At 36.5% G+C, this 13,999-nt stretch overlaps 1 protein-coding gene across 4 annotated transcripts in view; it reads left to right on the plus strand.

Moving 5' to 3' along the window:
* HMCN1 (hemicentin 1) overlaps window positions 1-13,999 on the plus strand; it is a 531,301-nt gene that overhangs the window by 261,355 nt on the left and 255,947 nt on the right. For 3 of the 4 annotated variants that reach the window (XM_077157239.1, XM_077157240.1, XM_077157242.1), the window contains exons 12-15: window positions 4,264-4,405; window positions 5,528-5,655; window positions 7,860-7,973; window positions 12,590-12,748. In XM_077157239.1, coding sequence (XP_077013354.1) covers window positions 4,264-4,405; window positions 5,528-5,655; window positions 7,860-7,973; window positions 12,590-12,748 — 543 coding nt within the window. Of the gene's footprint in view, window positions 1-4,263; window positions 4,413-5,527; window positions 5,656-7,859; window positions 7,974-12,589; window positions 12,749-13,999 lie in introns of all 4 variants that reach the window. The other variant, XM_077157241.1, reaches the window with a different exon arrangement.

The raw sequence follows: 13,999 nt of genomic DNA on the forward strand, positions 1-13,999 counted from the left end.
CACAGTAGCCATGTGAGGTATGTACTATTATTATCCCCATTCAGGTATAGACAGACACCGTGAGCTAGCAAGGTCTGAGTTTGAATCCTTGCTCCACCTTTGAGTAGCTTTGAGCAAATTGTTTAACCATTTTGAGCCTTAGTTTCCATATCTGTAGAATTGCAATGACACTTATTTCATAGGGTTGTTGGGGAAAATAAATGATGGGTCTAGAGTTAAATACCTTGCACAGAACAGGTACAAAATTAACTTTAGTCCACCTTCCTATTACAATGAACTGATTGCTGCCCCTAATTGTACATAATATACTTCTCTATCCTGTATGGTATTGGTTATTTGAGGGGAAAAATGCTTGACACATGGTAGATACCTAACAGATATGTCTTGAGTGAATGAACAAAAACACACAGAAATTTGCCAAAGTACTAAATATACCGGTGGTGAGTGATGTTGTCAACTTGTTGCCTAGTGTTTTAGTTTCCTGGTTGCCAAAGCAAATCCATGCAATGGGTTAGCTTAAACAATGGGAGCTTATTGGCTCACAGTTTTTAGGCTAGAAGAAGTAAAAATCAAAGCATCATCAAAGCAATGCTTTCTCCCAGAAGACTGTAGCATTTTGGGACTGGCTGCCCTTGCTCCTGGGTCCTCGGTTATCCTGTCACACAGCAGTGCATGTGGCAGGCTCTCCTTGCTTCTCTGTTCAGTCCCATTGACTTTCAGCTTCTAGCTTCTCCCTAGAGCAACTCTAGGCATAGAATTAAGACCCATCCTCAGTTGGGCAGGGCCATACCTCAACTGCAGTAGCCTCATCAAAAAGACCTACTTCCAGTGGGTACCTGCCCACAGGAATGGATTAAGTTTAAGAACATGGTTTCCTGGGTTATATAGTTACAAGCCACCATGCTTAGATAATTCAAAACATCATCATTATATGATGATAAACTAAATGACTAGTTTATTGGTGGTAATTAAATCACCCTGAAGACAAAGTCCTTAGATCTTTTCTTTTAGAATTTCCCATCAGAGGCATAGCAGTAACAATTCAGGCCCCACTGACTGTTAACTAGAAACATGCTTCCTGGTTATAAATAAGACACCAGAAATTTCCTGGAGTGGCAAGATTTTATTTTTCCTAATCTTTGAAGGTGGTGTGATGGCTGTTTTCACTTCTGACCACATATAATCCTCTATACTGTCACCTTTATTGGTGATAATGAGTTAAGATACCCAACTCTTAAAGTAGTGTTTATTTTTGGTTTTCAGTATCATACAATCTTTTTAATTATTTTAAATCCTTGGTGAGAAATTACAGAAATGCATGTATTTTACTTTTGTCAGAATTCAAATACAATAAAGGAATTCATGCCTTTATACCTAATAGAGCACCATGTTCCCACTGATTTGGCTACTAAGAAGCAAGTCGGTGGTGAAAGTGATGATATGGTTCATGATAACAGGGTGGATGGTGCTCCATGCTGATGACAATGACAGAGGTGGTAAAATGAGATGGAAAGCCAACTGGGAAGAATTGGTCAGTTTTCTCCAAGCCTAAAATTGTACTCTGACCTTCTAAATCCAATTTTAGTGCTGATTTCCTATCAAAATATGGTGTATGACATTGCGTTATAAATCAGGAGATGTATAGTTGGGCTGTTCATGGGCAAATTACTTTATTTCACTGATTGAGTGGAACTATGATTCTTCAATTCCATGTTCTTGCTCCATTAACTCTACCTTATTACAAAACAACCTGAGGGCGGGCCACGGTGCCTCAACAGGCAGACTTCTCACCTGCCATGCTGGAGACCTGGTTTGTTTCCTGGTGCCTGCCTATGCAAGAAAAACAAAGCAAAACAAAACAAAAAAACCTGAAATCCTTTCAGGAAATAGTATAGCTGAAATTCTTGTTCAGTTTGAACAAAGCTTTGGAATAGAATTGAAGAACTTACCCAAAATAACTTTAAAACAAATAGAAGGAACTAAGAAGTTTTAACGGTTAAAATAATGACTGCTGTGTTCTTATTTAACCCAATCAGGTAAAGGCCGAGTTATTTTGACCATTTTTATTCAGCGCTATTTGGTGGAAATTCAGTTTTTGCTTTTCTGTATTTGATTATGTCCGTTCTGATTTCTTATTGTCAGCAAGAATATTATTTGCAGGGCAATGGATTTCTCACCTTCTGTGGATGATCTCATCCCATCTGTGTGTTGCACACAGACTTATTTCGTGACCCTAGCAGCACCCTATATCCAGGCTTTATGTGCTAAATGACCTCTTAGCCTTCTGCATCCTGGTCTGGGTAACTGGTGTTTGTTTTCGTTTTGCTGTCTGAATTGCAGAGTTGACCAGTGGAATACTGGCTGGGAGAAAAGCCAGGCCAACTCTGGCAGAACCCGTTAGATAGTACCATGTTTAGATGAAATTCTCGAAACTGTCTAAATCTTTGTAGCAGTCCTATGTCAATATGAGCTGAACTAAGAAACACTTCAGGTTTAGGAAGGATAGAATTATGATAAGTGTGGGTATTCAGTAAGTTCCAAAGAGAAAGAAATGTTCTTTTATTTCCTCATCCCCTGGAGATCATATGTAATACCTCTCTCAGCATGTGTCATCCTCCAGCATTTCAGGATTGATGAACTCCAGATGGAATCACAATTTAAACTTTACTGGCTATGGCAAGTCTGCCCTTGACCTCCTGCATTTCTCTAGCCCATCACCAAGAAGAAACCATGGGATAATGAGGCTATCAACCAGGTCCGGAAAAACCTTTCAAACATTAACTTCAAAGACTACATCATCATAATTTGAAAAACGTAATGCAAACCGGAAAAGGGAGGTGATTGTAAGCTGCTAGCAATTAGGCACTAATTAGGTTTGTTCAGTTGTGTAGCTGCTGCAGTCCAACAGTACCACTTGTGTCTCTTTTGAATGTATTGGGATCCCTCAGACTGATCTTTCTTAGTGGAACTAAGACACAATTTTCAGACTAACTCATAATAAGGATACATTATAAATATATCCAGATCCAAGTAACTGTGTTCCCCAATTTCAGTTCTAGTGAAAACCCAATGAAATGGGAAACAATACCATGTCTATTTGGTTCATCCGTGTACCCCTAGAATTTAGCACAGTACTTGGCATATAATATTTATGCAAAAAACATGTTATTCAATGAATTTATTTATATTTGTTAAAACTCATAGAATTTGTCTATTTCAAGCACTGCAGAAATGAATTTATTTTCATTTATCTTAATTGATTGGAAGATATATTGAAAGAATCATTTAATATTTCTTAGGTGGTACTTTCTTTGAAGATTAATTCTTAATATGTGGTATTATAGATGTAAAATGTATAATTAGAGCAAATGGATCAACGTCCTAGGATTGCTCCAAAAACTTTTTGCTTTCTTTTTGACAATCAATTCCTGATTTAATGTCTTTTTCCCCATAGAAGCAGAATGCAATAGAAAGTTTTAATAATTGATATTTCTTATTAAGTCAGGTCTCATGTCTCTATAGGTATGAGGTAAATGTTCAGTATAGCAGAATCATGAGGGACTGGTCAGAACCAAGTGACAGTTTAGGGATGGATTGACTGCCATCAATACCTTTAAGTGTCTGTCATATGCAAACCATCACATAACACCCAAGAGCTGATACATGCTGTGCAATATGATGGAATATAAAATAAGGACTACTATTGAAGGCATGGTCTCTGATCTCAGTAAATTTACAATCTAGTAAATAAAAATAAAGATTAGTTCAAACAAAGCAAACAGCATAGTCACGACAAATTGTACCTCCAAACCTGTGTTCACACAGGTGGGGCCAAAGACCCTATCTAGAGACCCGCCTGGAAACAGGTTTATTTTGAAGTTCCAGATCAGTGGACAGTCACCAGTGAAGACACAGAAATGTGGCAGACATCAGGATCAAATTCATTTTAATCTCAAAGGAATTTACCTCCCTGCTTTGTTACATTTGGTTTTGTTCTTGCACAGAGAGAGCCAGGTCTCTGATGGTGTATCATCCATAAAGGGAGGTAGTAAAAGTGCAACGGTGGGCAATGTGATGGTGGCTCAGTGGCAGGGTTCTTGCCTGCCATGCCAGAGACCCAGATTCGATTCCTGGTGCCTGCCCATGCAAAAAAAAGGGGGGGGGGGGGATGATGAGAAACCTACGTATCTGGTAACAGAGTAAGCTCCTAACATCAAGTTCTGATAAAGTGACATGTGATTACATGCTTCATTTTATTTGCAGAACCTCCCAAAGTCACTGTGATGCCCAAGAATCAGTCTTTCACAGGAGGGTCTGATGTCTCCATCATGTGTTCTGCAACGGGTTATCCCAAGCCAAAGATCACCTGGACCATTAATGATATGTTTATCATGGGTTCACACAGGTACTGGGTTTGTATCATGTTCTTTGTTTTTTTAATTGAGTGAGAAGAGTTGATGATATTTGTGGATAAAACTAATCAAACCAAATCCCTAAGATTAAGGGAGCTTTCTCCCAAATCCACAACTTTAGGTTGTTTAAATAGAACAAGAACTGTCAAAAAAAAAAAAAAAAGATGAATTTATAGAGCTTGAGGCTGTTGAGTCTTAAATCCAATATCTGTAAATGCTCGCCAATAAAAGTTGCACAATATAAGACCAGAACTCTTGGTTTACCTTGAATAGTTCAAATGGGGATAATCAACTTTCTGTTGAGTAAAGAAATTTATAGTTTTAATAAATCTGTTAAGGGCATGATCCTGGGATTTAACAGAAGAGAGAAAGAGAGGCAAAGGACAGGACAGTAGCTCTAAGTTAAGTGTGTGCAGACATTCCTTGTAACTACTGTCCACTTTGTCATACTACATTGAGAGGTATTTTATTCTCCTGGATGCTTTTTAAAGACATTGAATCCTCTCATGCTCAAAGAGTGGAACGGACATGTGGAACATAAACAATGAGTTTTCCAACCATCAGGCTTCCATTACTCTGGGTTTGGCATGGGGAGGAGGGCTTAGGTGTGAGCCAGTAAACTGAGCCAGATTCTATTCCTAGACTCATCACTGACTCACTGTGACCTGAGCCATTTCATCCCTAAGGTTTTCTGTCTGAAGCGCCATTTAGCATAGCAGTTCACCACATGGAACAAGATTGCCCGGGTGCAAATTCCAGTTCTTTCGCTTAATAACTCTGATTTTGGGCAAGTAAACTCTTTGCTCACCTGTAAAAAAGAGGTAATAATAGTATCTAACCCATCGGATTGTTATGAAGATTTAAAAAATCAACAAATGTAAAGCTAGACAGTCTTTGAAACATAGAAAGTACTAGACCCATGTTACCCCTTCTTCTTCTTCTTATTATTATTATAACTATTTGCAAAATCATGATGCTAATCATTTCTGCAATCAGCACCAAAAATATAACTATCAAATATTTGAATATATTTGAAAGGAAGATACTAAATCCACCTTGATACTATTATTATTGTATTTTCAATTTTGTTTTCATTTTATTTTTTTTATCCATAGGTATAGGATGACCTCAGAAGGTACCTTATTTATAAAAAATGCAGTTCCTAAAGATGCAGGCATCTATGGTTGCCTAGCAAGTAATTCAGCTGGAATAGATAAACAGATGTCTACCCTCAGATACATTGGCAAGTATAATCAGTTTAAAAGGCAATTAAAACAGTATGAATACTATAAAAAGCAATGCAAAAATATTTTTCAGTAAATTGATATTAGGAGTTATATACAATATTATAGTTTAATTATACATTTCATATTGATTAAAGCAAATTTTGTGACTAACTTAAAACTTTAGGAAATAAATAGGTTTGTTAGTCAACAAAAGTCAACTTTTATGGCAAAGTTCCTGATTGTTCTTAGAGTTTTCTCCCTCCACAGTTCATCTGTTCTTCGCAATATTTCACTTTAAAATTAATACATGCTTTATCCTTTATAGTTTGCCCCAATTTCCATCTTCCATTTCCCACTTATATTTTTTATTCTTTGTAATTTTTCTGTCAGTTATCTTATTCATATACTATTTTCATTGTTTACCTGCAATTTTTCCCCTTCAAACTCAAACATTTGTAAAAAGTCTAGCTTGTGATAATTATTCCATAGAATGTTTCTGTTTAATATGGTCATTCTAAATCAAATAAAGAGTAAAGGCCTTATATACACAGTGTTAGTTTATAAATTGTGAACAGTTAACGGTTAGCAATCCACCACCCATTCATTCTTACTCTCCATTTATTCATAGGAAGGTAGTGAGTGGCGGTGGAAAGGAAGAGGTATAGAAAGAGCTAAAAGATAGATAATTGGATTTCATGTGCACAGGTGAGGGAGGAAACCAAAGTGTCACAAGTTTTGAACCTGGTATCCTAGAAAGAGGTAGTTTCATTTATAGAAATGAGAAAGGCAGCATGGAAAATACATTTAGACAGGAAGATGACTCTGATTTGTATATGGACAATTGAATTTAAAATGTTGGAAAGTCACCCAGGTGGGAAGAGAACAGACAGATGGGAATGTAGAATGGGTGGTTGAAATTAAACTCTGCATTGCAGAAACAAATTTTGGTTCATTCACATAAAAGCCAAAACATTTTAAAGTTTGTTATGCACCCAGAGTGTGGAAAATGCAGTGTTTGGGATTTTGGAATGTAAAATAAATGCGTGTTATACAGTACGTGCCTCCTAGGAGCCTGCATAATGAGGGTGGGCACGTACGGAAATATAACAAGACAGGTAAACAAGTTCTATAGTGGGAAGTACACAGAAGGAAATGTTAATTCTGACTGGGGAATTTGCAAAGATGTCTCAAAGAAGACAGGATTTAAATCCAGTCTGGGTGAATGAGTGGGATTTGAAGAATTGTGGGAAAGGGGCATTCAGGTAGAGTAAACAGCTTTCACAAAGACAAGAAGATACGAGAGAGTAGGGCAGGTTTAGGGCTATGAATGTAGCTCTATACCTTGTAATAAGTGAGGTACTGTAATGGAAGATCAGGCTGAAAACAAAGTTGCATACCAGTTTGCAATTTTTGAAATCCAGCTAATGAGTTTGAACTATTCTGAAAGCAATAAGGAATTATTGAAGGTTTTTGAGAAAAGCGATGTCACAGTTTTTGAGAAGTCAAATTTTGTCCTAGTTTAAAACGAGGTTATGACATCCTAAAATTTCCATTTGAGAGAAAACTGTGAGTGAACTGCAACATTCTGCAAGGGGTGAAGCAAAAAGAGCTAAAGAGAAAAAAAAAAACCAAAAACTAGCGAACATCCATATTTAGCATCAAAGGGAAGGTAGAGTTGAAACTGGGAGATTCTAATTTTCATACATGAACACTTTAGCCTTAGTCTGCAAATACCTGTCTTTCATTAGACCTGAGTATCCTTTAAATCAGGTAGAAAATTTTATAAACAAATCCACCTATTATCCTCAAATCTTAATTTAGCCATCCGTCTCATCATGCCTCTTTTGATTGTGTTTCCATTATTATTATCCCTGCTTTGTTCTTTAGTATTGATTCTATAACATATGCTCAACTTTCCAAGAGTTTTCTTTCCATACACGTTTTTTTTGATAAAGACCTTTCAATTTCCTAAGTCTTTTGGACTCCATTTTATCATAATTATTGTTTTATTCATTATTTTTGCTCAATATGCTTTTTTGACCTTAATAAATGATGTTTTCGTAAGACACATATATGTGCAGATATGTTATTAGAGTTTTCTTCTGTTTACAAACATTGAAATAGCCACAGCACATAAATACCCATAAAACAAGGCGCATATCACATTGTGCTAGATGTTGACATACGTATGTAAAGAACTAGGCATTCTTGTTCCTTTCAGAAGCTCCAAAGTTGACTGTAGTTCAGAGTGAGCTTTTGGTTGCCGTTGGGAATACAGCAGCTATGGAATGTAAAACCTCTGGCGTTCCTCTACCTCAAGTTAAATGGTTCAAAGGTACGTTTCTTAAGTATATTCATGGAGATTAATTTAGTTTTGTTTTCTCTTTTACATAAAAAATGCATTTGTTAAAATTTGTTTTGGTGTAACTTAGAAGCCTCATAAAATGTGTTTATTATCTCACTAGAGACTATCGCTCAAAATCCTGAGCTCTAAATGTCAGGATTTCACATCTGGTCTGGATTACAGGGCCATGAAAATCAAAGAAGGAAAATTCTGTCTTTGCTAATCCAGCTGAACATTCTCTTTGTTAGTTTAGGATTGTTTCCTGTAGAAAATTGTCCAGAAATATTCAGTTAACATTTAAAATGGCTTCACTGATTTCAGTTCACTTTTCTTAGAGAGGATCTCAAAGATGCTTTCCGTAAAGTACTAAAATGAAGACACACATTGACGCTTTGTGACAATTGAAGGACAAATGAATTTCATGGCCAGCTGCATCATCCACTTCCTTGTATCAAGCATAGAGGTTATCTGCCTGTTTTTGTAACATAAAGACGACTTTTCTGTGATTTTGTAATAAAACAGTATTGTGCCATTTGACCTTAGTGAGAGTACACTTGAATACTGGTTGAGGCTCAGATGCTGACAGTATCTGTAAAAAACCAAGCCCTCCTCCTGCTTCTGTCTCAGTTCTTCAAATTCATGAGAAAGAAAAGTCCCACAAAAACCCCAGCAGAGAGGTTGCTAGGGTTATTGAGATACTGTTTGCAAAATACTTTTTAATCTTCAGATGAAAAATGCTAAAGTACAAAGCACTTTTGTTATGATTTTGTTTGTCAAATCACTGATGTTCCCATAGTAACAGGTTGATGTCATAATCACAAAATTATGAATTTACCTCGGGTTCAAACTCTTGGGGTACATGGGTGAAAAAGAAAGGCTTTATGTAGAAAACACTTTAAGTAAACAAGTCAAAAACAGGGAGGATAACTGGAAGATAATGCCATTTTGATGGTTTTCCATATTAAATGCTTCTTAGTTTTATATTTTCTCTAAGAAGAAAGCATTTCCGGATTTTCTCTTTAGTCAGGTTTATTTCAGTTAATGTAAACTATTTTTATGCTTATTTAAGATACTTAAATCCTTTAATTGCAAAATGAAATAGATATAAATTAAAATTTCGTATTATAATTGAATAGAACCAGAAAAAAAAATACATTGTTGAGACAGTATTTCAGTTTTAAAAATGTTTGTCATTTATGTTGAAAATGTAAAAAAAATAATGGGGTATGCTGATTTCTCTGTCTGTATGTAGCAGTCACAAGGAAAGTCTTTAATTTTCCCAAATTGTGGATGCTCTCTTGAATATGGTAGTCCTCAGGGCAGCTTTGTTCCCGCAAATGACTTAGAAGCTGAGGGAGGAGAGAGCCACGCTCAAATCATGTTACTTGACAGTACTGTATGGAAGATTCTGAAATGAACTCACTGTTAACTCCGTTCTTTCAAAGATGTTGGAGTTCAGTGGGCACAGTCACTAACTTCCCATTTCCCTATCTGAGTTATGGATCAACAGAAATGCAGCATTACATTTGGACAGACTCTGTTGGAGGTATGGCTCTCAGGGCTGTCATCAAGAGCTAAACCAGAGGGCAACCTTTTCTGCATGCAGGCTGAATCCAATGAGAAAGAAGGGGGAGCAGCAGAGCCTTTCTCTCCCACTTAGGGTGCTGGGGGGACAAGACACCAGGAGGGTTGGGAAAAATCCTTCCTCTTGGAAACCGTAAGGGGGAAGAAGAGTTCCTGCCCTAGTTATAAGAATAGCTTTTTCATTTCTCCAGGCATTTCTGATTGAATAAAGTAGGTGTTTAAAAAAGAAAACAATAAGCTGTATTTCATTCACACCATCGGAGAATAGAAATTCCTTAAGTAATAAGAATTCCTCAGCCAAATTTTTAAAGCTTTCTATTTCAGAAAAGAGCATCATGAAGTGGGTTCAAAGGAGAATCAGGGACACTATTAAAATGTTATGAAAGGACATTTGTGGTAAAATCTTAAAGAAACTGGATGGTTCTCAAGTGTTGTCTGGGAATTCCAGTAATTCTTTCTGGGGGTCCATGAGGTCAAAACTATTTTCTTAATAAAACTAAGACTTCGTTGTCTTTTTCACACTCATTGTCTCATGTGCCTGTGGTGGAGTTTTCTGGAGCTTTTATGCAGTGCAGAAGCAAAGTGAGCACCCAGCTGGCTTCTATTAAGCTAAATAGTATAGAGATTTGAAAGAAAAGAATCCCACTCTTCTCACTAAATTTCTCTTGCTTTGGAAAATATAGTTATCGTTCATAAAATAAAATATGCTCATTATGCTAAATGTCATGAGTTTAGGTTATTTTAAAAGAAATTAGTACATGTGTTTTTAAGTTTTTCCATTTAATGTCTAAGATACTAAATCTAAATAAATATAATCTACATAAAAGCCTTTTGGGGTCCTCAATAATTTTTAAGAATGTAAAGGGGTCTTGAGACAAAAAAGTTTGTGGACCAACCATTTAATTACCATGAATGATTTGAAAGGATCTTATTCCAGGGAAAATGATCTTAACCACGGAGGCCAGGATTAAATTCAAACTGCTACAGAAAGAGAATACCCCTCAATGGCAATGATTGTTAAATCCTGGAATAGATCGTCAGAAACATATATGTATTTTACTATGTGTAACATTCTTCTAATCTTAGCTAATATGAGGAGTAGATAACTAACTAATCCCTATTTCATTTCCATCTAGAAAGTTCTGTATTTCTCTAGGGCTTCTCAATAATTTTATAACTAATTTTGCAGCTGAAATGAAGAAGGGAGACGCTATCAAATGTTATCAAAATGCAAATTTTTTAACAGCATTTGTCAATTTATATTTTGTTTCATTACTGCTGTTTCTAAAACATTTTTATCTTGTTAAATAAAAAAAGCTACCAGCAAAAAGTTATGTCCTTTGACATAGAAGAAATAAGGGAGAAGTAAATTCTAAAGCTCTAAATGAATTTTAGTCCAAATATTTTAATACTTGATAAACAGCTAGGTCACATTGCATCCTTCCTTGGTGGAGGAAAGTTTATGTCAACATCATCTGCTTTTATTTATGGAAATTTCCCAGAGGCACATGGACATGGCTTTAGTTGCTTCACTCATTCTCACATGGTATGTAGTAGCAAGCTTAAAAGGATGATTAGCATTTTAAATACTGGAATGCTGAAAAATACTTGTGTTTTTGGCACTGCAGTTGGATGTTAATGTAATTTTTTGCTTTTAAATTTAGAGTGCCTCTGACCTCTCTTTCCAAAAATATAAAAGCAAAAAGAGAATTGTCTGTCTATTGCCCTGAGTGTGTTGGCTGTGCTTCTGGTATTGTCCTAGAGAATTACTCATTCTAGGGTTCTTTGCCTACAGATGCTAACGAAGCTACTTCTATAGCCTCAGGCCCAAGGCACATGGCTAGTATGTGACATTTTAGACAATATGTTTTCAGATTTGACATCTGGGAGTGCTATGAAACCCTAAGAGCAATGGTCCTTCAACTTCCAGGAAGTTTTTTGAACCCCCTAAATGTTGTATATCACCCTTTACAAAAACAAATGAAAAAGATGTGGACACTGAACTGGATTTAAACATCCAGTAATACGTACTTTTTATTATACTGGTCATCCTGGTTGATTTCATTCTTTGAAATGTAAATACCACTGGATGAGGAGTAAAGAGAAGGAGAAGCTTCACCTAACTTAGCTTTGCCTGTCTTCAAATAGAGGTATTTGGGGGTATATGAGATGCTGCAGTGAAACACAGCATGAACTGGTAAACCAGACATAACTAGTTTTACTTAGGGCATCCTCCTGTCACATCAGGGTCAAATTCAATGGGTCATTCCATCTCTCACACATTTACTGTCTACAACACCCCCCCCCAAATTCCCAGAACCATAACTCTGACCTCAGAAGTTTTGGTGAATAATACAGATTTTCTAGAGTTATCTACGGAGATCTATGTAACAAAATCACGATGGCCTTTGTCAGAAGTTCCTTATTCATAGTTTCTCTTCCTTCCTCTCTAGCCATTTGAGGTCCTTTCTTCCCCAGCCTTCCTCAGAATCCTCTTAGCCAGCTTACCCCTCTCACAAGACAAATCTAATTAAGAGCATTCAGCAAACATAAAACCTGGAAATTAGCCAAACTAAGAAGATCTCTCATGTCCCACCGAAATTCATCCTCTTACAAAGCGATGGTAAAAACCTCTTTTCAACCTTCATCTTTCAATTCCCTGCTTACCTATCAGAGCCACAGTTACACCTGCCACCCTTCCCCGGTCCTCCAGTGTGGCTTCAAAGAAGAGCTCATTGTTATTTAGGTACTTCTAAATTAGGAAATATTTGCACATAATTCATTATAGGGCCTGATTTTTGCATATAGGAGAGTTAACAGAAATAGGCTAATAAATCAGCTCAACGCCAAGAAACATTTCACTTTTCCTTGTATAAACACTGCTAAGTATATACTTTATCCCAGACACTTGTACTTTAAAATGTTGCAATCAACTTTATTCAGAAATTTTGAAATCAAATCAATGGTAGAGTAAATTGTGTAAATATTTTCATGTTTAATGTTCTCCCCATTGTTTTGACTAGGGGATCTTGAGCTAAGCCCCTCAACGTTCCTCACAATTGACCCTTTCTTGGGACTTTTGAAGATTCAAGAAATACAAGATCTGGATGCTGGTGATTATACGTGTGTAGCCATCAACGATGCTGGAAGAGCAACTGGCAAGATCACTCTGGATGTTGGCTGTAAGGACCCCACTTGATAGATGAGCTTGTTTCAAAATTGATTTGCCTGTTTTCCATGTTTAATGACTTTGAAACAATTGGGTAAAATTACTTGTCAGAAATTTAAAAATCTTTTTTCCATGAGGAAGAACAAAGGAATGTCAATACTGCAGGGTGTTGAAAATAGATGGTAATTCATATTTTAAAATTTTAACATATGTGTGAGGCTAAAGCAAAAAATGTTTATTTGGTATGAAATTTATATTTTCACTAGCACAGTTCCTAACATAACTTATGTGGAGAGCTTAACTGAACACCATAAGTATATGTAACCTTAAACAGGGCATAAGATTTTGGAGGTTTGTTCAGAGTGATGCCCCGATAAATCCCAGAGTGAATAAAAAAGTATTTGTGAAGTCACCATTTGTGAATGGGGAGAAATTGAATTTTTCCCAAGGGGAGAATTTTTGATGTTCTCACAAGCAATGGGGACAACCAAAGCAATAGGCTGAGCCCCCAATCTTGGGGGTTGTTCATATGAAACTTGACCCTGAAAAGAATAGGCTAACCCTACTTAAAATTAGGCCTAAGAGTCACCTCCAAGAGAACCTCTTCTGTTGCTGAGATGTGGCCTCTCTCTCCCAGCCAACACAACAAGCAAACTGCCACCCTCCCCCTCTCTACATAGGACATGACTCCCAGGGGTGTAGACCTTCCTGGCAACATGGATCAGAAATCCTAGAATGAGCTGGGACTCAGCATCAAGGGATTGAGAAAACCTTCTCGACCAAAAGGCGAAAGAGACAAAACAAAGTAACAATGGCTGAGAAATTCCAAACAGAGTCGAGAGGTTTTCCTGGAGGTTATTCTTACACATTAAATAGATATCACCTTGTTAGTTAATAGATGTAATGGAGAGGCTGGAGGGAACCGCCTAAAATGTAGAGCTGTGTTCCAGTAGTCATGTTTCTTGAAGATGATTGTTTAATGATATAGCTTTCATAATGTGACTGTGTGATTGTGAAAACTTGTGTCTGATGCTCCTTTTATCTGCTTTATCAACAGACGAGTAAAACAAATGGAATAGAAATAAATAATAGAGGGAACAAATGTTAAAATAAATTTAGATTGAAATGCTAGTGATCAATAAAAGGGAGGGGTAAGGGGTATGGTATGTATGAATTTTTTTCTGTTATCATTTTATTTCTTTTTCTGAATTGATGAAAATGTTCTAAGAAATGATCATGATGAATATGCAGCTATGTGATAATA

Source organism: Tamandua tetradactyla, chromosome 4, assembly GCF_023851605.1.
Source record: "Tamandua tetradactyla isolate mTamTet1 chromosome 4, mTamTet1.pri, whole genome shotgun sequence".
In the NCBI taxonomy this organism is placed as follows: domain Eukaryota; kingdom Metazoa; phylum Chordata; class Mammalia; order Pilosa; family Myrmecophagidae; genus Tamandua; species Tamandua tetradactyla.